General features: G+C 37.3%; 1 protein-coding gene across 5 annotated transcripts in view; it reads right to left on the bottom strand.

The window, feature by feature from the left end:
* RALGAPA1 (Ral GTPase activating protein catalytic subunit alpha 1) overlaps positions 1–25,269 on the bottom strand; it is a gene marked incomplete at its 5' end in the record, with an annotated part of 126,938 nt that overhangs the window by 23,382 nt on the left and 78,287 nt on the right. For all 5 annotated transcript variants that reach the window (XM_084263850.1, XM_084263851.1, XM_084263852.1 and 2 more), the window contains 6 exons: positions 8,191–8,318; positions 10,175–10,333; positions 18,712–18,867; positions 20,542–20,665; positions 21,579–21,650; positions 23,099–23,963. In XM_084263850.1, the coding sequence (XP_084119976.1) occupies positions 8,191–8,318; positions 10,175–10,333; positions 18,712–18,867; positions 20,542–20,665; positions 21,579–21,650; positions 23,099–23,963 (1,504 nt within the window). The remainder of the gene's footprint in view (positions 1–8,190; positions 8,319–10,174; positions 10,334–18,711; positions 18,868–20,541; positions 20,666–21,578; positions 21,651–23,098; positions 23,964–25,269) is intronic.

The raw sequence follows: 25,269 nt of genomic DNA, 5'->3' as shown, positions 1-25,269 counted from the left end.
TGTATTTAGACAGAAATCAGTAAAACCAATACCTCCCTTCAGATGGGTATGTTCAATTTATGAAGGAATGCAAGAACTAAAAGAACCTAGCATGTGTTTTTCCTAATAGTACAAAAAGATTTCAGTCTCCCCCATAACTGTCTTACGACATCAACAGTGCACTTGACCTTTTCTATGTGCAATTATTAGTAGAAAATTCTATTACTGCAGTCAATCAGTTTTGTCTCATCTGGTATTTTGGTTTTTTACCACTTTCAAGAGTCTCATGCATTTCATTAAGGAAGAGTAACTAATAAAGGCTAGTAATGAAAAAACAAATGACAGATATGTTGTGATGACATCATTGCCCTTAAGCCCATGTGCTTACACTATGCTGCTCTAACAGGTGCTCCCAGCACATCTGCATACGCGTCTACATTCCTACCTGAAGAAGAGGTAGAGACCGAAGAACCAGAGAAGGCAGGATTTGAAGGAGGGCAATTAACAAAGAAAATGTTTACCTGAACATGTACAAATACAGACCTGCTGCTAAAGTACGTAAGTGTGATTGCAGAAAACCTCACAGACCATATACATGAAAAGATACTACATTATGACATAGCTTTCAAGCCTCACACTTCAATTTACTCCTCATATTAAAAATGCACTAAAACCAACTGAAATGGTGTGTATGCCTACAGGAGAATTCTGTAAAACCAGTGGCTGATAGGCACATCTGCAAGTATTTCTCCAGCAGTTATCTGGCGCATCTATATGACAAATGTTAAGGGAAGAATTTTAAAACCTATCACAAATGTTGGTTCAATCAGTTGTCTCTAGTGGCTAAAATCAAAGGCATTTAAAGTGATGCTTTGGAATTATTCATTGCAAAACAATCCTATTCTTTCAACAGGTAACTAATAAATGATGGCTGAGAACAGGCTTGCACTACCCCTGAGGTCCAATTGTTACTCAGAACACTACCTACTTTTGCTCCCTGGTGTTGCATTTTAACTCTAATTGCATGATCAAGCCAATAAATTTGACTCAGGGGACAAAAAACCACTACGAAAGTACCTACTCTGACAAAACCAGAGGTTGCAAGAAAATGCACTTCAAAAAGAAGTGAGGCAAGATGAGACAAGAGAAGGAGAGGTATCAAGGCTTGAAAGACAGTCATTAATACTGACAGATTACTGTAATTCTGGCTGTCAAGGTGATCGATTTAAGCAGCATATGCCAATCAATACTCTCCTCATTTACTGAGCAGCATTAGATATATAGTTAGGTAAGATGTCCTTTAGACAGGATTTCAAACCGTACTTAACAAACATAAATAGCACAATTTATGCTTTGGAATCTTAGGTGTTTTTTTTTCATTTGACCTCATTTTAATTGGGCGAACTTCAGTGTGATGTTATCCATACAAAAGTTACTTTAGATGACTATTACACTGCATTGCTGTCATGTATACCATTCCTGTACATGAGATATTTCAAACTGTACTGATTTTTCTGTATAACACATTAAAACACTGATCTTCAACAGGAACATGCTTAAATGCAACAGTTATTAGTGGTTTGCCATTACGAGTAACTTAGCCATCCATGGTTTACAAGAAACCAAATCTTCCTGGTATTGTCCCTGGAATTTTCCTTACTGTTCACAGAATCACAAGGTTGGAAAAGACCTTTAAGATCATTAAGTCCAACCATTCCCATCCTATGCTAAACCATATCCCTAAGTACCTCATCAACCCTTCTTGTAAACACATTCAGGGTCAGTGGCTCAACCCCCTCCCTGGGCAGCCTGTTCCAGGCCCAGATAACTTTTTCAGTAAAACACTTTTTTTCTAACATCTAAACAATATGCTTGTGACATCAAAAGCAATTCCATTAATGGAATATATTGGTTCAGGGGAAAAATTCTACAAAGATAATAAAAACAGCTACTACTGTAACTTGCAGATCTACAAGCAGACACGTGCATATAGGCACAAAGTTGTGCACACATAGATGCATGACTCCATAAAGAGACAAAACTTTTTTCTTATAGTTAGGTCATCTTATAATTCATAGAGAAACTACTATAAGATTTCTTGAAACTGAAATACCTGAACAGTCCATTCAAACAATCAGAATCTCTTGAAATCTCCTTTTTTTTTCCACATTATACCACTGTATGCAGGCATTTTAATTAAACACATTTTGAATTACTGAGTTATCAGCAGAGCTAGAATTTTGGAGAACAGTAAAACTGAGCAAGTACAGGATAGACTGAACAGCATATTCTCTGCCTTATGATTCTTGCTTGAACTCAGAAAACAAGTTCCACCACTAAAGAGTGTAACTATTTTTCTCCCAGAAAAAACAGTGGGAGTCATATGATGAACTTCTGTTTGCACTTGGTGCGATCTGTCTTAAGGAACCTGCTTTGGCAGGGGGGTTGGACTTGATGATCTCTTGAGGTCCCTTCCAACCCCTACATCTCTGTGATTCTGTGTGACTATCCATGGCTCTTACTCAAACTCCTATCAGAAAAGGCTACAATGGTATGAATACAGGGATGGGTTAAATATTCACTGAAATCCTGAAATTTTCAATTATTTGTTGTAAAGCATATAGAGCAGCATCTAAAAAGTGCATCAAATGTTGTTTTTAATGTCTGCTGCTTCTCAGCTGTGCTGACAGAAAAATCAGTAACACATATGTTAAAACCTCATTAAATGTCCTACATCAAAATTGTATCACTGGAAATACAACAAAAGTTCACTGAGAATTTTGGCATATGGAAGTTAAAAAAATTCTAAACCAGAATATATTGGAAGAGCAATTATAATGGCATGCATTATTCCTTTCACTATATCAAAATGAATTAGTGGCAATGTGAAAAATTAATTCATGATACAATATTTAAGGAGAGAGAGCACCCCCTATGCCTTTTCCATTCGATACACAGTTATCACTGAAGCAGCATCTCTGAATCAATTTTTTTTCTTGCAGATGCTCATGCATCTATGAGACAGAAAACTTAATGGACATTGAGGAAGAGAAACTGGCATTGCCCAAATCAGTGCTTTCCAGCTTTAACTTCTAAGTTTCTGTATTAGCGGAAAATCTCAAAAACTTTCACAAATTCTGGTTTGAAAACGTAAAGCAAACAAATACTCTTAACTAAGAGAGACAAATGTGGCCAGAGAATCTGAAGAACTACTCTTTGCTTACTACATGTCATTAATAATGAATATTTTCTTTTTAAAGATAAACCTTCCAAAGTCTGCAGTTCTGTCTTGAGGCAGATGATGGTAAAGCAGGCACAACCAACAGTGACTCTACTAGTTCTAACAAAACCCTTTCTTGGGGTGAAAGAAAGGGTTTCATCATGCAAGAAAGCTTCTTCTGAGCTACGAGTTTTCAATACACAGGAAACTTTTAACACTCAAACACATTACTTTATTCATAAAGAAGTTACTGTCTTGTCAGATACCACATGAAGTTAATACCTTTCCTATCTCTGGAAGACAACTGTCTAAAAGGTTAACTACAATTCATCAAGTACCATCTGTTTAAGAATAGCATCCAAAAAAGATGTGTGTGTGTGTAAGTTCTCCAGTTTTTTAATCAAATATTAATTTATTAAAAAAAATTAAGATTTATTCCATAAAGTTTTGTAGATGGAAGCATTAAAACAGCATTATACTTTTGCTATTTAATCTGTTTCATATGACACACATACACAAAAAGAAATCGAGTCAAAACTTTGTAGAATACCATAAAGAGGTGAAAGTTATGCTACAGTGATTAGATATATAGAACACTTATATTCCAGGTGTTCTAAAATTTCAATTAATTTCAGATTTAAAAGATGCTAAATAAGATTTCTTGCTATGTTCTAGCTGTGTATTTGGTAGCATCCTTTGGGAGGGGAATACCACATAAGAGAGAAAGCGTTACGGTGTCTGACTCACACTACCTAAACTGTAAGTGCAGATAGTTTGGAGCAACATTTGTGTACAATGTGTAAAAAGTAACACAAGTTGTTTCATATTAGGAATTCCACTCCCACGAGGTTTCTAGTTGTTTTCCTTGTATGATGTAACTGCAACAAGTTGGATCACTGGACTTGGTTACTACGCTCAGTAAAGAACTTGGTGTATGCACCTCTTTGTGTCTGGCTAACATCTGCTGCTTATTCAGGAAGTTCAGGTAGAGTTTTATATGAAGTCACTCTTCCTATTGCTCAAAATATTTAGTATTGATCCATTTCCTACACATGGTAGGTTCTGAACTCAGACATGAGAAAGTGCTTGCTCTGAGATGCAAGGCATAAATAAAAGTATCCCTATCAGGAATTTCAGTGCAACTGAGTAAATAAAAGAGTATTTAACAATTCCCTAAATACTGGCATCCTTACTCTACGTCATAGTGAAAATAGTTCTTCTCAACATTCGGTCCCATTCTTAAACCTGCAGTTAGGAGTCTTAGTTTTCCTAGTACATGCAGCTGGAGAGCATTGAGGAGGTAAGTACGTACTTCCTACGAGGACAACAAATGCAATGAGAAGAAAACACACTGCCTATGAGGTAGAGAAGGGGGTTCCTGCAGCTTAATTAGCAAGACAATACAAGCATTTTGTGTGTCACCTCTTGGTGAGGGGGCACTAGTACTCCAATGACAGCCAGGCCACCAAAACCAAAATCCACAGATCCATGCAGAAACGCCATTCAAAAAAGGCAATGTTCCCTTCACAGAGCTGCAGCAATGAAACTGTTGTGCATCAAGTTAAAGCAGGATACCTTCTATGCCTACTGATGTTTGCTGATAAATGTAGTGCATTTTTAATCTCAAAATACAGAAACATAACTTAATAGTATTCTGAGCAAAGAATAAGAACACAGAGTAGACGAAAACTTTAAAAATCATTAAAAAAATACAATCTTCAAAATGTTTTACCATCTAAGTTTGCTATCAGATGTATCAAAATCATGTCAGAAAGAGGAAGGTGATTGACAGAATATGTCAGTCTCGGAAAGCTGCTTCAGACAGTGCAAAACAGGCTCAGAGTCGGGGCAGACTATAAAAGGGAGATGAGCAGAATTTTCTGTATCCATGCAACCATTATTATACTATTCACACATACTGCCCATTGCCACATCGTGATTAACAGACAAGCGCAATAAGGAAAAAGTTGCAATCAGGTTACATGAAGAGGGCTGAATATCCCTGCTGATTACAAATGACAGCTGATTTTTTCAGTCAGGTCGGCACTTAGAAAATGCACTAACTCGGGAGATGGTGAAGCCCTCCTTGGAAGCAGGAGTGTCAAACTTGGGGCCACCGCTCTCTTCACATCTCATACGCAAGCAAATCAACACGGTTCTACTTTTCAATTAAGAGTTTAGACCACGATTCATCGTCACCACGAAGGCCTGCAAGGTGATATTGTTAATATTTCTCAACAATAGGTAAGATGCAGACCTACATCTATCCTGGGCAGCTGCAGGCTGAGTCAAAAGGCGCTCACCACATGTTACGCAGCACAGTGAACCACACCCTGCAGACATGGCGACATCTGCACACCGATGCTGGCCTTGAAATTAAAGAGACCTAATACAGAAGTGTTAGGTTTGAAATGTTTTCTGTTTGACAGAATTCTCAAGCCCTCTTGTTCCCTCAAGATCCACATTAAACTGAATTTCAGTTAACCATCACCAAAATTCCCAATAAGCTAACACTATATTAGATAATTCTAAGCAAACAACAAAAATTTTTGAGCAGACCACTTCAGAATTCTCTTTCACTGACACCATTATGGTCCTGGACATGTCAGAAGCCTTGATTATGACCTTTGCTCTTCCAGATGGGTGTTTGCTTTTTGTGTATCTTCTGAAAAAAAAGCTGGGTTTTTTTCCTCTCTCTTTAACTGAATTGTTTTCACCACTGAGCCCTCTTTGCTCCCGAAACTCTCCAACACAAGAAAAGGCCACCTTGATCAATGAGTCCTGCCTTCTTCAAGAGAAAGTAAGACTGGTGGAGTCACCAGAAAACTATTTAAACACAGACCATAAAATACTCCTACCCTCACAACCTTCAGTCCACAACAAACTTCAAGGCCAGTAGCGAATTGCTACAGCCACAGCTAAAATATGCCAGAGGAAAAAAGCGGGAGATCCTAAAGACAATACTTGACATCACCAATTCCCTGCTACTGCAGGAACTTAATCAGATTCAATACTCAAATATTCCTAGTTAACAGACCATGTCTGTGTTACAGGAAACAACCATTAGTCTTTGATATCCTTGTGTGAGGGAAATTCCTTCTTGACCTCTAATCTGTCCATAGGTTGAACACCAAGAGCATGTCTGTGAAGTTTTTAAGCAACAGTTTTTTAAAGCACTGAGAGCTAGGCCAAATGTCAAAGTTTAACATTTTTATGCTGTTCTCCACTGACACAACTGATTCCACCATAGCCCACTTCAAGCCAGGGAAGTTTGCAGAAGTTTTTTTTCTGATTTCATGCCAAGCAAACAGCCTTTTAAGAACTGTCCACACCCTCATTTTAATTTTGGAACTGTTAGACAAAGCACTGAATATAACATACTCCAAGCTGTGTGGAAAAAGAATTCCACCAACTACTTAATAAAGCTGCCCTTTAACATCAGTGGCAGTCAACTGGTGCTTCATAAGCTTAGCAAGTGATGACAGGAAGCCCACCAACCAATCACCTAATATCAAACATACGTGATACTTTCCAGTTATCATACTAACCATGTTAGAAGACAACTATAAACATTTTAATGGTGGCCATATTATGTCATAAATGACATACAGTGCTCTGATGCATATAAAAAGTGCAATTTGGAGATCTGAATTAAAAGTGAATGTGCAACATGCAATTCTTAAAGACTGGTCAATTCCTAGACATTGACCTGGCAAACCACATCCAAGGAATTTATTGCAATTTCTATATTCTGTAAAGAAGTTTAAACATACAAGTTTGAAGTAACAAACTTTCAGTACCAAAAAAAAAAAAAAACCCAACCCAAAACACCCCTCAAAGTAAATTGTTTTCTAATTGCTCACCACTATACATCAATATAATGCTATATGCCATCACTTTTCATGGTATAATGGTAATAGATTTTAAATTCTTTGATTAAGCCATTTGAGTAATGACAAAAAGGCCAGACCTTTGCAAACATAAAAATACAATGAATCAACATTTGTCATCTACAGAGATGGCACAAACGTAATTTAACGTGATCACATCAAACACCGTCCATCATTCATCTGTAAATCCACTTCATCATATCTAATCCAAAATTCTGTAAGGATAACAGTCAGCTTTAGAAAAAGCAGGGTATGTTAGCAACAATCTATCACATGGCAAGTGCAAATATCTAGAGCTTGGGTGAAAATTAAGCACAGTATTTCCCTTGGATCAAAAATTATACTAATCTTTCAACTTATGAAATTAAAAAATAGTGTAATTCTTGTTGATTTAGCTAACAGAACTCAATCTTAGAAAGGGAAGAGGTATAAGAGACTGACTTACCTTATAGTTTTTAATTTCTGGTTGGCAAATCTGTTCTTCCAAGAGCAGCCTTTTCAAAAACCTACAATTTCAGTTTCAACAGCAAACAAAAAAAAAAAAAAAAAAAAAGAGATAACCTTTTCTGACATCTTTACAAAGACAGTAACATAATTTTGATGGCAATTTTGTATAACAAAGTCTGTATGACAAATACGTAACAAATTTCTCTCATCTTGAAGGAAAGCAGCTTTCATATCCACCTTGGAAATAGAATCCAAAACTAAGTCACATTAATACTGGATAAATACTTAATATCTTTGAGGAAAGAAAGATTATTAGCAGCATGACACCGCTATTTTAGAAAGTCTACTCACAAAACGGTCATTAAAATAATTTTGCTAACAGAAAGTGGTAAGTACCTGTTACAAAACATTAGAAACAGTCAATTTTTCAGCACTGAATCTAATCTTCACTTAATTAAAAAAGCTGGTCTTCATCTGAATACTCTTCTATGAGTTTAAGTTTCTTAAAGGCACTATCACCATTAAAAATAAAAATTACGATGTTTTCTCTGCATTAATTTGACAAAAGTAGGAGATGGCAAAAAACATGAAGATCATATCTCAGAACTACAAGGGAATGTGCATGCCTTGGAACCCATTTGAGCGAAAGGATACAAGTTTTGGTATAATGGGATTAATGATTTCAATGCACGGCTTGCATTTATAGCTGTTGCACGAACCATAATAGGAAGAATTTTTCCATTCACAATAGCACCATCAAAGAGTGGACCAAAAAATGGAACCTGAATAAAAAATTAAGAAATTTAACATAAAGCAAGATCTTAGCTATAACAATTAGCAATCAACATTAACAATAGAGCACTCAAATATATCTTTTTTCCCTCCTCATTGCCAGATAATCAGACCAGTTATTGTGCTCCATGACAGACCTTTTCTCTTGTGGAAATATACGGCCTTATAACTGCTTGATATCCTTGGTAACAGATAACACAGCATTTGAAGGAAATTAAGCAACCATTTGAATGCTCTGTCTCATCAAAGCTTATTTCTAACTTTTGCTGCCAAAATCCTAGGAACAGTCATACATATGTTTATGAGGTTGAAAAGCTAGATGACAACAGTGTAGGTGGTAGTAAAGCAAAAGGAATAATTACTCAATTTTTAAAATAATATTTACCATGGTTTAAGTTGTAATATGTCCATAAGGACCAATTTCATGTGCAACTGTCACACAATTACTGGTGGTCCGACTCTTGCCTTCCATTTTCTTTCCTTCTTCTATCAGTTCCCCTTCCTTTCTATGGTACCTATACAATTGGGTTGTTAAGCTACAGGAGAAATCTGTGGTGAAAGTTTGACCTCTTTGGACCCTAAGTCTAAAAGCCTTATTTGCCAGATCAGTAGAAAACCCTGAAGTTTAGTATAAGTAGCACCTAAAAGGTTTACAGAACAGATGGATGTCATGTCTTACATTTTTCTCTAACCAATCTTCATTTAGCAATTAAAAAAAAAAAAAAAAAGAGTATCTTAATTTCCATATGTATGAATAAAGTTCTGCAGCTGCTGGCATAAGGCATGTGAAGAGCAATGTCTGTGCATCAGGTCAGCAAAGGGAGCTGAGTGTACCCTAAATATTCACCCACTACGATGAAAACAATGCTGCAAATGAATTTTCAGTAACTGTATCAATTTTACCATCAATCATTTCATATAGGTTTGAGAACACTGAAATCTGATGGAGGGTACTTTTTTCACATACAAGGACCTCTTATTGGCTGACAACTATCCCTGCTTTCAACAGTTTTCTTTTTCCTTCTTAACCTGCACACTCCCAATAATACAACTCTTTGTACTCGAAGTAGTAAAAGGAAGAATAGACTTATTAATTAAAAACATAATAACCCAGTAATAACAAGACCATGTGCGGGATAATATTTCATGCCTGGGATCAGATAAAGGCAGTCATCATATAGAGGAAATCCTACATCTGTCATACCTCATTTATTAATGTTAGTGCTTCTAGAAATAATTTTAATGTTTAAAGCATAAAATATCATGGGAAGTGACATCATGGACAGAAATTATGCAGTAGAAATACTCATGATTCCTTTTACTCAGTCGGTGCTCGCCACCCTAACCCACTGTCTTAGGAATAGGGCCAGCACAGACATTTGAGGAACAGTCACTAGAAAGAGTGTGTGTTCACAGCCCTAAGAGCTGAATGGTTTTGCTTTGCTGAATTAATCTCTAAAGGAGAATATGACACGGATGGAGAAAGCTGGCACAGGCTATTACTCAACTACCACAGTCCTGTATCAAATTTGATTAAAAATTTCACCAGGTTTATCTTGCTATTTAAATGATTACACAGAATGCTCTAGCGCTGTCTCCAGTTTATGATGATAGCTGTTATGTTTGACAGGATCAGACCTTTCCAACTTCAAGTTACTAACTTTACTATGCACTGTACTTACTGAGGTCTTGCTCTTCCTTCTACCACCACTCCAACTGTCAGTGTTAAAGACCCATCAACTTGTTGGATCAATTGATTACACCAAAACTTCATGATTCTAAACAAAACTCAGTTCATATTAAACATACAAAGGAAACACAAAAAACCCCCAACCCAACTCCTTACCTCAGGCTTTTTCATGATCTGGATACTGAACATATGGTTTTTCATGGGATAGATAACTATAAGAACATCACCAAATTCGGTCGGAATTATTCCTCTTCTGTAATCTCGGGTATGCTCTGACCAGACAATATGTACTTCATCATTTCCTAAATGTCTTAGCTGGAAAAGCAGGGACAAAAACTCAGTTTGAATATATTCTATAGCCATACAGCTATACTAAAAGCTGGTATTTCAAAAGAATAAACCCACTAAAAAGAAAAGAAAAATTATAAAATACCCAAAGTACACTATAGTTCTTTTACAGTTTCAGTGATGGTATCAGTTTACAATATCAGCTTGTAGCATAAATTTCTATACATTGGTGCCAATGTCTATTTAAATTAACAGATAAGTCAGTATCTGTTTTCTACTGAAAGCTAAAATTTTGTTGATGTTATCTCAAGAAGACAGAATGATTTACTAAAATGCTTTCAAGAGCATTCACTGACAGGCAGTGAATTCTATATGAAGTTTTAAAGTATATGAATGAACATTTGTTTAAAGAGCAATGTATCTGAGCGGTCTTTAATCTCATCATTCTAGCCAAATTCCAAAATGGCTACTACAAATGAAAAGCTTTTGAAGGAGAATAGATACTGTATTTTCCATAGCCCCTAGATTAACTAAACTAAATACTTATTTTCCCATGAAAACTGTATGTTTTTTTGCCATTGTAAAAATAACTCCCCACCCCCAAAATGGCTCTTGATTCGGCTAGTAATGACCAAATAGGTTCCTCAAAATTCATGCTTTATCCTCATATGTAACCAGATGAAGGAGTATCTTATGAAACACTTTGTGATATCTGCACTGAAGCTCTAAAATTGTCCTCTTGCTAAACATTACTATCTAATAAACAAATGTCAACCTCATGGAGAGAGCCTTTAAGTGCACAGATCAAATACAGTCAGATTATTAAATGTGAGTTTCTTTCCAGTAAGGACTGTTTCTGAAAATTCACCTTGGAATCTCATCTTTTCCTCCTTTTGCATCACCAGTTACAGCTGCAATTGCCTTCACTCACAGTTTTGGGTTTGTTTGCACAGCTTTAGATCTGTAGAATTTGTGAATCAATCTCCTTGATATTATTTAAAGAACAGCACTGTGAACTGCCAGGAACAAGTAACATGCAGATACTAATCTGAGCACTTACGAGAAGTTACTTTATATAAAAAGGCAACAAGTTTATGCAGTCATTTTCAGAACATAACTGCACTTTAAATAAAAGCGAAACATATATATAGTCATCAGAGAAATTTCACTTCAAGTACTCTCATGTTTATATTACAAAACCTCCTGGAATGCAACCTTCATCTTATCTTATGTCAGTTATGCCAGCAACATATGCCAGTTATTATAAGACTTAGGTCAGTTGCCAGCAACAGACTGAAAAAAGAAACTACCACTGTTCTTCTCTGCTAGCTTTAAATTGTACCAGACTGAAAAATAAGGCTGTATTTCTCTAAAAAGAGGAATATCTTCAGTGCTGGACTGGGCAAAGGACAGATGGCATCAATGCCCAACATCTTGTCTGATGTTCAATAACTCATTTGTTTTGCCTGGACCAGATCATACATACATGTAAGCTACAATTACTGCAGTTCCTTTGAAGTGAGCTGTTCTTGCCTCTTTTGTAGATGGCTGAATTATTTTGAACAACACTTAGTTAAGGATGCTCTTGTGCCAACCATAAACCAACAAAAGAATTGGTTATAACAACATTCACTACGCTGAGCTTTATTTGACCAGGTTAGAACAAAACAAGGCAGCAACCTGAATTACTGATGTGCAACACACAAACACCATCTGTAGAAACCTTGGATGACACTTAACAACGATAAATGTCGTAAAAGACAACCAACTGTAGAATTTTCTGAGAGTCTGAACCTCTCCGACCTTCCTTGGTGAAGTGACAAGCAAACTATCTGGTGAAACATGACGATGACAGAGGAGTACAAGGGATTCATGGGCCTACACTTAGAAGTGAATAAAAGCTCAGGGAGGAGGAGGTTGCCTAATCAAAGAGGAAGCAAGAGGTAAATCAGTTTAGATGTGAAATCCCATGGAATGTGGAAAAACTTTGTGATACCAGATTGAGGGATGGGCATCTGGTGCACTGAGTGAACTGAACTCATTGAGCTGAGTGCTGAGAAGCAGAACTAGGACCAATACACCCACACAGCACAGCATCGTTCCTAATTCAGCAATATTGAACTTCTTCCTTGAAGAATTAGCCCTCATTTACTTACCACCTTTGGACTTGAAGAAAACAAACTCATATACTGTTAGAAACAAGTGTTGGTGACAGTGTACATGCCAAATAAATGGCTTTAAAATCCAAACCACAGAGACAGTTTAGATTGTGCGTCACTGCCTCTAGTGATAACCTGCAGCTCATCAGACAGGACATCAGTTCTTGCACTTCTGCTACTGACATGTGCTTTCACATCAGACTGACACAGATTTTGGCCTGATAGAAATGTACCGTGTAGTTATTTCAGGAGGAGGAGGACTACAAACAAGGGACATGTTTTTGGATGCCAAGTGTACTGAGGCCACCGGTGATTTTTCTCTTTAATTTCATAGTTTGCTTTATACCTCCGTAGAGGTGTGAGGATACATTCCAGGTGAAAAGCACTAACTTCTTCAGAGGAAAAGGAATCAGATTATTCTGAGTTTCAAATCCTGTCAGGTATATTTAACCCCAGCATGATTTGGCAAAGATCACACAATCACAGAACTGCTGTGTGGTTTGGATTGCAAGGAACCTAAAAGATCATCCATGGACCCTCCACTAGACCAGGTTGCCTAAAGCCCCATACAACCTGCCCTTGAACACTGGGAGGGGAAATTCACAACTTCTCTGGTTAACCCATTCCAGTGTCTCCCCAACCTCATACAGAAGAATTTTTTTCTAGTATCTAATGTAAATCAGGTTAAGGCCATTACCTGTCATCCAATCACTGCATGTCCCTCTAAACAGCCCCTTTCTAGCTTTCCTTTAGGCCCCTTTAGATACTAGAAGGCTACTATTCGGTCTCTCTTGAGCCTTCTCCAAGCTGAACAACTCTCTCAGCCTGTTCACAGGAGATGTGCTCCAGCTCTCTGGTCATCTTCGTGGACCTCCTCTGGATGTGCTCCAACAGCTCCATGTCTTTCTTGTACTGGGGACCCCATAACTGGATGGATGACCCAGGTGGGGTCTCATGTGAGCAAAGTAGAGGGGCAGGATCACCTCCTTTGACCTGCTGGTCACACTAGTTTTGATGCAGCCTAGGACACAGCTGGCTTTCTGGGCTGCAAGCACACAGTACCGGGTCACATTGACCTCATCCACCAACATGAGTGGGTTCAGTCAGGGTAAAGTGTAGAACAGCATCTCTGTGACATGTAAGGGATTGTTTAGAAAGCAAAGCTTACAAGAAAGCTTGACTGGTGGTAATTTGACTCATCACCAACACCTGATTTGTGGAATTGTCTTGAAAAGCAAGGTTGTGCAAAAACTTTTAAAAGTCTTAATTTTTCAGTTCCCTGTTGAAGGTACTTGAAATTGAGCAGTGCTCCATGACAAGGCTCTCCTGCAAGCACCACACAGATTTGGAGAATCCATAATTTGCTGTAATTATTACACCACAGGACAGCCAGCACCTGAACTCTTTCAATTTTAGTCTGGATTCTTTATGTCTTCATGTTGAATTGGAAGCATCCCAGAAATCAGTGTCCTGGACACAAGTGGGGCTAAGATAATGAGCTAAATCCACCTCTGCTCATTGAACCCTAATGACAGACAGCAACATGGTGTCTAACAGAAGGAGATTTGGTGCAGAGAGAACATACAGGTGCCAGGACTGAAGTCTGTGTCAAAGGTTACTCAAAACTCACTGCCTGTTGTGTACATCACTACATCTGCACACTCATTTCCTGACCTTGACTTACTAAATTCACGTCTTCCTACGTGCATAAAAAAGAGCAAATCCTTCTTAGAGACGTAAAACACAGCAATAATGTATATAATAAAACCCTCAAAAACAATGTTACATTTCAAGCAGCCTGTAATACATGGCAGCTGAAACACCTGGAACTACAGGTTATACACCAATATTCTAAAGCACTTAATACCACATAAATTCATGTGGCTTTATAGAGCATTAGAGAAATGGCTTTTATAGTAGCGTTCTCCAAGAATGAAAGCGACAAGGAGAGAGAAAGGAAGATTCAGCAATCAAAACAACAGTTTTAGAATATAGTGGATAAACTTTAGCTATCTTTATGGAAAGGCTACGTTGCAAGAAATGTTATGTGGAAGAAAGAACGGAGTCTTAAGCGGAGACTGAACAGAAGAATCCAGAAAATGGACCAAATTAAAGATGATTGCAGGCTATGGGCACAAGTGACAGGCACAATGGTCATGTTATCCGCGGTGATCCAGAAAGGTGGAAATGAGAAAGAGGTTAAGAGCTCTGTTTTAGCCATTTTAAACCTGAGCTGTTGGGAAGACAGCCCCAGGGAGATGTCAGATACAAACAGATTTTTTGAGGCTTGCTTTGAAACTCTACTCCATTAAAGCAAATATATAAAAATGACCGACTGTTAGGTTACCTGAAATTTCAAATCTAACTCAAAATACTTTAAAATATTCTTACTCTATAGCCATCATCATGTGTCAGCTCTCCTAATACATTTATGTTAACTGAATACAAAAGAAACGTGAAATAAATATAACCAGGAGGGATGATCAAATCTAATTTTGATACATTAGTGTCATATGCTGTACATGTTACAATAGCAGCCAGACTTAATACTAAGCTGCAGGCTATACTGAAATTTCCAAATGGCAGATTGTTCTAAGTGATACCAAGTATAATTGAAGTAATAAACGATAGTAAAAGCAAAGCACACTGTCAGGAAGAATTTAAGTATTTACTTTTTAAAATTAAATGAGTTAGGTTTGGAAAGGCAAGACAAGTGAAATAATGCAGGGCTCAATTTACAGAAAATTCCTTTTATTTATCTGTTGCATTAACCCTTGAACTCTTGCCAAAATTACTGTAATTTCTAATACTCACTTACCTAAAGGAGGGAGAAAAAAGGCTATTATGTTTTCTTATGATACAACAGCTAGCCTCAACTTTTTTCGTCTTCAAAAATGAAAGTGTTCATTATAAAAAGAACAGAAGTAGCAGAAACATCTGAAGTAATGGCTTAATGCAGCTACTTTTGCCCATTAAATGTCTACAGAGTACGTCCCCCCCCTTTGAATTTTTCAAAAAATTTTGTTTCAATAACTATGGTGCATTTGGTGGTTGGTTTTTTTTAAAGCAACATGCATCTTTAATTGCAGCTCAGAAAAAAATTGTTCCTAATAATTTATATCTATAAATCTTCATATTGCAAATACATGTTAATATGACAATAAAAAAAACCCTAGCTATAAATACTGGTGGCTATAAATCTTTCATGTGGTTAGCATAATATCACACATAACCTAGAATCTTGTAATACACACAAAGCCCACGATGGATTAGTATTCCAATCATTAACAACATTACTACTATTTATTTACAGATCTTGTGTATAATATTCTCACCTACAAAGCCTTTATCAGGCTAAGGAAGGAGGAGCTAGACGTGATAAGCTGTAGAGGCACATACGTGAGCTTTCTCACTCTGTGAACTGAGAGTCTTCACAGTTTCATTTAATCCTGGTATTTTCTTTGCAAGTTTGTTCTTGTAAGAGTAGTGTAAAAGTACTTTTTACTCTAACCTTTAACTCTAAGAAAAAAAATATTGATTGCATTATCAGCATCAAATCTTTAATTTACTGTTTGAAAATGAAATGCCTATTATATATGCATTGCAACATTAAGTTCCTTTACACATACATATTCAGAAGATTTTCATCTGTTCTACTGAATTAATGTCTTTTCTTGCTCATGTCTTCAGAAAAAAATGCATTGGAGGTATCCAAGACACTGAAAAGTTTTATTTACTGCTCTGTTAGACTGATGGAAAATAAGTTTAAAATTGGCTTGGCCTCTGAAACAGCACAATCTTGATTTTACAAGTGGCTTGACTGGCAGGAAGAAGTTTTGTTTTAATTTAATTTAATTTCCATTTATAAAATGAACCTATCATGCACCTCTAGGCACATTTACAATATAAAACCAAACAGCAGTTCTAAGCCAAACACTGGAAGTTTGACTGTTTTTCTCCTGTTGAAGGAAACTAACAAAGCAAGCACAGAAACCTCAAGTTACTCTGGAGGCCATGGACAGTACATATACTCAGAACCATTAAAACTGTTAGCACACACACAGAGCACTCAAATGCTTTTGAGTCCCCCTATAGCAGGTGTGATCTGGACAGCATCTTGTAACACAGCTTTTGCTGACATGTTCAGTCTCAGCAGCATGAGTACTCATAGAACTAGTAAAAGCATGAGGCCTGTTCTCCTACTCATGTCTCCTGATACCACTTGCTGGTTACTCCCAAGATGCAAACTTCAGTTGATGCTTTACTCAAGTTTAGGATGACTTTCATAGCATCTCCTTCTGGTGCTGAGTTCTTGATATCTAATGCTTTTTTCCATGCAGTCTTTACCTGCTGAGTAGGAGGCACTTAAGAGTCCCTCTCACTCTCTGCCCTTTACTTAGCCAACCTTCAATAAACATACATGAAAGGAAAACCTCTGAAACATGTCTCTCAAATTCGATTGAAATAAGCCCAAAAGTGTTAGGGAGGGGAGGAGACACAAAGGCAGACATACAAGCCTCCATTCATGGGGAAACCGGGCTTAAAATTAAGAACAAAACCCACACACTGAGGAAGAACAAGAAAGAAACTCACAGAATTAAAGTAGCTCGATTAAACAGCCCATCACTAACTAAGCTACAAATAGAATCCCATTTTTTTATATGCTCTACATGTCCATACAGACCTCACTTATTTCAAATTACTGATGAGTGAAATTGTGGGTAAAGATGGAGAGAAACAGAAACAGGCCTAGGGCAACCTGGAGATGTTAAAAAAGACCATTTTCAGAGGAGGCCTGGACCAGCACTGAACCTTGCCTGGCAGGAACAGCTCTATGTAGATTCCTGGTGCTCCTGGAAGGAGACATGAGATCTTGCCTGTGTGTTCTGCTGAAGTGCACAGCATTTACACATTATTTATTTATTCATTAATTCTCACTGTGACCCACCTTCCCACCCATCAACACTTTTTAATATTCTAATTCAAACAGCTCATAAACAAACATTGTAAGGATAATTACAAGCTGTGCTTTACAAACCCAATTTTCTTTTTAAAAATACAGAAGCCTGTCAACTTAGGAAAAAAAAATATACACACACACACACTGGTCTATACTAGCAACAATGTTATTTTAAAATTAATTATTTTTGCTAATAAACCATTTAAATCATTTAACAACCTCTGTATTAACCTGGCTCTACTTCAGGAAATAAAGATCAGAAAGGACCCAGCACCATAAGCATATAAGGAAAAACATTTTTAAATTTACAAAAACCCCAAACCAACCCACAGTAAGCAAACCAATGCAAGATGTGACAGTGAGAAGTTACAACTCATAGTCAGTCTATAATAATAACAATAACATTTTTTTCTTCAAGTTGAACACAAAGAACAAAAAAGTCATTAATAATTGAAGCTTGCCAGAGGCATGGCTATTTCTCTCTTTACTAACTGTCTACTGTCTAATTTAATTACAAGTATTAAACTCCATGCTGAGATCAACCAGCTTCAGTTCCTCCAATATTACACTTCAACCAGCGCTCATTAACGTGTCTACTGAATGGATTAGCACATCTGAAGATATATGTACGCAGGACGGGGGACAGTCTAATGATAGCCAATTGTTCATTTATAACAGGACACATGTTCGAGACTGTAACTTATTATCACTAATGTGGAATTTATTAAATTCTACAGAAAAAAATACCAGTACAGAAAGCAATGTTTTTTTTTTCTTAATGTGGCTACAAGAGATCGTATCGCTGTTGAGCATTTGTGCCTGCTCTGAGAAAAACACCTTGTATACAATAAACACTGTCCAATTCTTTTTATTTTAAACTTCTGTATTTTAAGGGAAAATTATGGTAATACAGAGTACATGACTCTTAAGTGAATAAAAAGTCTTCTTAGAAAGTACTCACCACATATTAATTACCTGGCATTTAAAGCCTCAAAGCACTAAAATGTAATTCAGATGTAATGCTTTTTATTCTACATAAATCGTTACCCACCCCTCACTTTCTACCACTATACACGTGATCCTGCCAACACTTACCACGATGGCAAAAATCACCAGTATGGCAAAGTTAGAACTGGTAGAAAATAGTTGATATGGCTTAACCTACTTCAGTAAAATACCAGCTCCTGGTAAGCAAAGGCGTATGATATTGTATGTTTTTTTTTCTTCAACTCTTAATTTCTCTGGGTTTACAGCCAAGAGAAAATCTGTTCTTCAGAAACACCTACCTTTTTTGTTAAGGAGTCATCTGAATCAGAAGGCATTCTTGTTGACACATGGAACATTACTTCTACTGTCGAGGTAGCGAAATATGGAGTGGTGAGCCCAGTGCTTTTGTTTTTTTGCAGCCCTCCCATAAAACCACAATGATTTGTGAGATTTACCTAGAAAAAAAGCATGGGAAGCATTAGGAGAGAAAAAAAAAAACGCACTTCCAACTGAATTTTAAAAAAATTCCAACTGAATTTTTAAAAGTTAAAGCCTTTTTCACAATAGTAGAGTTACCCTTTTCTAAAAGACCTCAGACTTGCTGACTAGACTGGAAATCAACTGCAGTGCAGTAGCATTTCTATATTCCACAGTCACCACAGATGGTGCAGGCAAGACAAGGTTAGAGAAAAGGAAACGTGAAAATGAATATTTATTGCACTATCCCCTGCTCAGTTGCCTGTAGTCACTTATGTGTGCTTTCTGAATTTTTAAAAGTTCTGTAATACCACACCACCCTTGACCTGAGCTCTTAAGAAACTCTGTGTGACAGCCACATAACTTTAAATTGCCTTGATACCTTCCAGAAATGTTCCTGAGAAATTTTCATTCTGTGAATATGAAAAAAAAAAAAAAAAAATCACAGGAAACTAACTGATAATTTGTAAATAACTTTCTTAGCTCTATGGGAAGTAGTTTGGCACTAAAATAAATAAGCATGCTACAAGTTTGCTTTTACAACAGGGCCTAAAGAAAGCTGTCTCTCAGATGTGAATACGTTTTATCTCTGCCCACATGGGATATATTTGCTTTTCTGTTAATAAAGCATCCAGGACTTAATGTTAAGAGGCTAAAATGTTAGATGTTTTGTCATGGAATATTAATCCAAATTAGCAACTCTTTAATCTAGCTAATAAAGGCTAAGAGAATTAACCCACTAAAGAAAGATATTTGAAGACATTAATATGACTTTTTTTTTTCTCCTGAAGAATCAGGGATGTGGGAAATAAACGTCTATGTTTGTGACCAATCAGCAGATTTCTAGCAGTTTTCCTCTATTCCTGTGGAAAAGTTAGAGCCATTATCCACACTGCTAATCTAGCAGTGCTCTTTTATACCTAAGGAGTTAAAAAAAGAACAAGATGGACACTTATGTGGACACTCCTGATGAATGTAAGTCACAGGAGGAACTGAACATCTGCAGTTTCTTATGCAGCCAGACAGGAGCAGGAGTGATTCCTGGACTTCTATGCAACAGCACTGAGTTGAACTTTACAATGCCAGTTAATTCTGTGTGATAAGAAAGAAAGAATGCAAAAAAAGGAAATCCTCATAACAGCATCTAGCTAATGACTAAAGAGTTGCAGGTTCATACAGATGATGGGGTACCTCACAGTATTTCTGACTGGTGGAAGAGATGTGGAGTGGAGTGTGTGAACAGGTGTGTGCCAGCAGTGGAAGGCAGGAAGAATGGAGCATGAGAGATGCTGTACATTTGACTTTTTTGGATTTCCAAATTTGAACAAATCTCAAATTTCAGCAGATTTAACACTTTACAGGTCTGCAGAGAAATCAAGGTGCCTCCTAATCAGTCCTCGAAAACCAAATACAGGACTGCACACTAAAGCATCATCTCTGCCTGCACAAACTCTCTTAAATTAAGAGTTTAAAATTAAATAGCTAATATTGCTAATGAAACTAAAACCAGAATTATTCTCTACATCCTATTTGCAAGCCAGTGTATTTCTGTACTTGTGAGTAATGCTGAAGAGCCAAAGACTTACTATATCTAAACGTTTCTGTCATTTTCTCTGTAAACAAACTTAGGATAAAAACATTTTAATAAATACCTCCCAGCCAAGACCAGCTACAAAATCCTCATAGGCTTGACTTCCCCCGGTATTCGTAAGAATGGAGTGTTTATCTTCTTGTCCCTCAGCAACATAAAACACTGCAATCTTGTGTGTCTCCCGGCTGTAAAACAGAGAATGGTCACTGCATGACAGTGCCTTTACTAACATGAAACCAAAATATGCCAACAGTGCACACAGTTCTTTTAAAACATAAAAAAAAGACAGCAGAAATAAAGTACAGCCACATGGCTTCTTTTTTAATACCTTCTGTATTTCCATATTCCCACTCTGTCTTTTCTAGTCTGGTTTCCTCTAGAGCCTCAGGTTTTGCTACTCATGACCAGCATTTACCCGTGTCATCACTTTTAAGATGTAGGATGGTGCTGGCAGTACCAATTGCTAACAGAATAGCTGGGCTTCTGAAATGAGCAAGACCAGTTACAAAGGTTTTACCCGCCCTGCGCTGCTCATTAACAGCAGTGCCTTGTGAATGCTGTGGCAAATGCAGCTTATGCAACTGAATGAACAACCTTTAAGTCCAACAGCAGTATTTTCTCTTAACAGCTTGCTGTTAGATACAGGAGCAACTGAAGGGGGTTTCTCACACTTCTAAAACCTCCACTGGATTTTAACTTCTGCAAAAACAATCCAAAGTTTTTAATTCTATGCTGCAACTCCAACTAGATTTCCATGTCTTCAAACACAGAAGCACTGGGAAACAGCTAAACAATGAGCTGAAGCTTAAAATGTGGAGATTTTGACATATCAAAGTTTTAAAACTGCTCCATGTTACGTATGCATATGTTTAGAATTTTAAGTTGTTTGTTCTATCTTATATTCTACTTGCAGAGTCTCAGTCCACAAATAGCACCAATGTAACTTCAATATAACACCAACAGCTACAAAACAGTGCAGAATCATTAATAATTTACAAAATTACTTTAAAAATTATTTCAACTCTCACATCTATGCAATTAGACCCATTTAAGTACAAGCACAACACAAATAAGTAGGCAGCCATTAAAAGAATTTACCATTGTCTTGAGTCCAAATTTCTGAGTTCTCGAAGTAACTTCTCATTTTTCTTCAGGAGATGAAAGCTCCTTCTAAATAGAGAAATTTGTAATGCTTTTATCACCTGTTCACTAATGGACACAGAACAGCACAAGAATGGTACAAGAACATTTCCAGGTCCATTCAATAACAGTCAACAAATGCTTTTGCCTTTTCAATAGTCCTTTCTTACGTAAAATATTAAGATACCTTTTAAAAAAATATACATGCAATTTTTTGTTACTACAGGAAATCTTATATCCATTATAGCCCTGAGTACTTCTTTCTACTTACTTCTCTCAACCTACTGGATTCAACTCTAGTCAGTCTCTTCTGTACAGAAGAACAGACAGGCATATACATAAGCTGCACACTTTACCAGGCTGTAATATATATGACTATTAACAAAACCAGTCCCAAAATCTACGGTCCTGGGGACGCAGAGGTTTTTTTTTTGCTTTTCTGAGTTGCAGGAGAGAGAATATAGCTCACTGGTCACCCAGCCAGTTAAAGAAAAAAATTAAAGAACCACCAAAACAATCTGCTAGAAAGGCACTGTTCATTTCTTTTAAGCTGCACTTAAGATGTTTCCCACAAAACACAGCAGAATGAGTTTAAGAGCAGACTGGTTAAAACCAGACTGCCTTGAGGAACTGAAGGCCCAAATAACAAGGGTTATAACACCAAAAGTTAGTCTGAGCCCAGTGATATCTCAGTGCCATAGATTATTTTTGTTTTACAGAAAATATTTAAATGCCTCCAACAAGACTTCGGACAGACCCTGAAATTCTGGGATGCTAATAGTTGTACATACCCACATGTATATGCAGTTGTGCACCTAACAGCACCCACACAAAAACAGCAATGTAAACAGAGACACTACTATTGTAACTGAACATGGCTTGTAGCCTGTTGTTCTAAACAATACCTCAACATCGCCAGTGCTGAAACAAATAGATGGGGATGCATCTCTCTCTCTCGTTAGCTAACACAGATGCAATGCTTTGAGGCTGCAAGCAAGCATGCTCTTAGCAGGCAAAGCAGCAGGACACTGTCCAGCAACACAATGGCTGAGAATATGACACTTTCAGAGTCTTATTCTGGCATAGAAAGGTAATGATTTTTGCAGGAACATACATGGGAAACAAAGAAAGCAAAAAGATGCCTTCTTTACCCATGGTAGTACTCCTTAGTACAGTGGGAGAAAGGATTTTTAGAAAAGGTATCGCTCCTTCACTGCAGCTTGTAACACTGTTCTATGGGAAGAACATAAATAGCAATAAAGGTGATGGGTTCCTCCTTTCTGTCTCTCTAAATGACAGACTGAAACGCAGAAGAAAACTGCCATTTCCCCCCTTAGTTGCACATCCCCTCTCCTCTTTTGTTGGCAGCCCTGAAGTATTTTTGGAATAACCCACTCTGTGATCAACTATTATTACATGGTAAAAATAGCACAATTCCTTAAAAGAAAATTCTTAAATTGTGAATCTTTTCTTTTTACCTTTTATCCCACGAATTCATGCCCAGTATACTGAGAAGTAATCTGCAGTAGTAAAACGCTGACTGCGGCTTTTGTGAGGTTGGCTCGTCCTGCTCCATAGCCCTCATATTTAAATCATTGAAATGCTTTTCAACAAACTCCCTCTCTTCTGTGTGCTGTTTCAGAATTGCATTGATGACATCATTCTCTTGCTTCTCCGAGATGCAGACTGGCTGAGGAGCGGGAATGTTGAGTGAGACACCAGTTCTCTGTAAGCATTCAGGGCTTGTAACACCTAAATACTGCAGGAGCTCATCGAGGGCATCCTCTTCATCCCTAATTGTATCCCATGTTGGTACAGTGTCTCTGAATTTCCTTTTCACTTGGAGTGTAATTCCATCCCTTGCAGATACATCCTCGACATGCTCAAAAGACGAAAGAGCATCCTCTGGTTTATCTTGCTGAGATAATGAAAGTGCAAAAGAGGTTTGTTGTGAAGAAGCACACAGAGATGATGGTCCATACAAAATGGCCGAATCCCACGAGTATTTGCCAGAGAGATCACGCACTATAATTCTAACATTGGAATTAGCAGATGCAAGTCCGGCAGACAGTCCTCCCCCAGGCATGTCGTCTTCTGCTTGGATTTGTATGCAAGACACCAGGGAAGTATTGTTTAACACAAAGAATTGAAGGTTTGGGTTCTCAAAAAGCTCAGGAGAAAGTTCAGGACTTTCGCTGTACGGATTGTCGTTGTTTTCACACACTTGGCTGGTTAGCATAGCAGGACCTCCGCTCATAGGGTAGTGGCCTAAGTGGTTGACTAAATGTGTTATCACAGTACGAGCAGCAACAGAAATTAATCCTTGTTGCATGTGAGTTTTCACTGCAAGAGGAAGAACACAGGTTTTAAAAAAGACAAACCAGTTGAGAGCACAATGCTGAGATTTATGTGTTTCTTTTGGTCTCGTCAGTTTTGAATAGAAGACGAGCACTGCGATGTTAGGATACTTCCAACTCAGTAATGCAAATGATGGATTTTGATGAACACTGGTCTCATATATAAATAGCATGAAAAATCATAAGATATTTAAAGAGGCGTCTTCATTACCTTACAGCCTACCGTACCTCCTTTACCGTAACTTTGTGATCAGCATGGTTCTTCTAAAATATAGAATTTATTAATCTGGGTAAAACAGATCTTATATTTCTGATGAGGTAGAGATCATAATTGTGTTGTAAGAAGGCAATTTCCAACTGCAACGGATTCTTGTATTTATACACATCATTACTTTGTGAAAAACAAAGGAACACAGAAGCACAAAACCACTAATCCATCTTAATTTCCCTGGGGACCATATAGCTGTAGGTCAGGTTGAGAATAATACTGCATGATTTTAAAGTACCAAATCGAAGAATGGGATATATATATATAATATATATATACATATATTTCTATACTGAACACTATCTACCAGTAGCAACATTTTCAAAAAGCAAAGCTCATGCCTCAACTGCATTTTAAGAAGTTTCAGGCTGGAAAAAACTTGGAATGAGAAAGAGAAAAGTTAATTGTGCCTATCTAATGTGAAAGTCTTTGTTGGATGCTTTCCACTTGCACGTAACACCATGTAAGTTCACAACAGGAATTTCTTGATGTTAATATCACACCCTGCTAACCCGCTACTTTATACCCATTCAATTCTTCTATCAAACCCACTCTACATTACTCATGAAGTACAGAGCTGGCCAAAGCGACTCAGGACTCTAAGACTCTCTAATACCTCAGGCTACCTGCAAAAGAACCAATACACAAAAGCATCACACTGTAGAAGACTGCAGGTGGAAGAGAAAACAGGATTGATATGGCAAAGCAGGACATGATGGCCTGAATTGAGTATTTACAAGGGGAAGATAAATCAAGATTGTATCCCTCAGGAATACATTATGTACTTTAAATTTTATTAAACATAGAAAACTGCTGCAAACAATTCCCACCTTCTTTCTCACCAAAAGCCATCAAACTAGAATGTTTTGAATGACTCTGCTTCTTTATTCAGTATTTAATGAGAAAACTTAACCTCTTGCACATGTAGGTATGGTGTAACTAGCTCATCTCCCTTTATGTTGTGTATTTATACACAATAAAAACTAATGTTTAATAAACAAATTTCTTTTTGTAGTTTAAGGTG

The sequence above is a fragment of the Gallinula chloropus genome (genome assembly GCF_964237585.1).
Source record: "Gallinula chloropus genome assembly, chromosome: 4".
Classification (NCBI taxonomy): domain Eukaryota; kingdom Metazoa; phylum Chordata; class Aves; order Gruiformes; family Rallidae; genus Gallinula; species Gallinula chloropus.
This window is presented reverse-complemented; position numbering and strand designations above follow the sequence as displayed.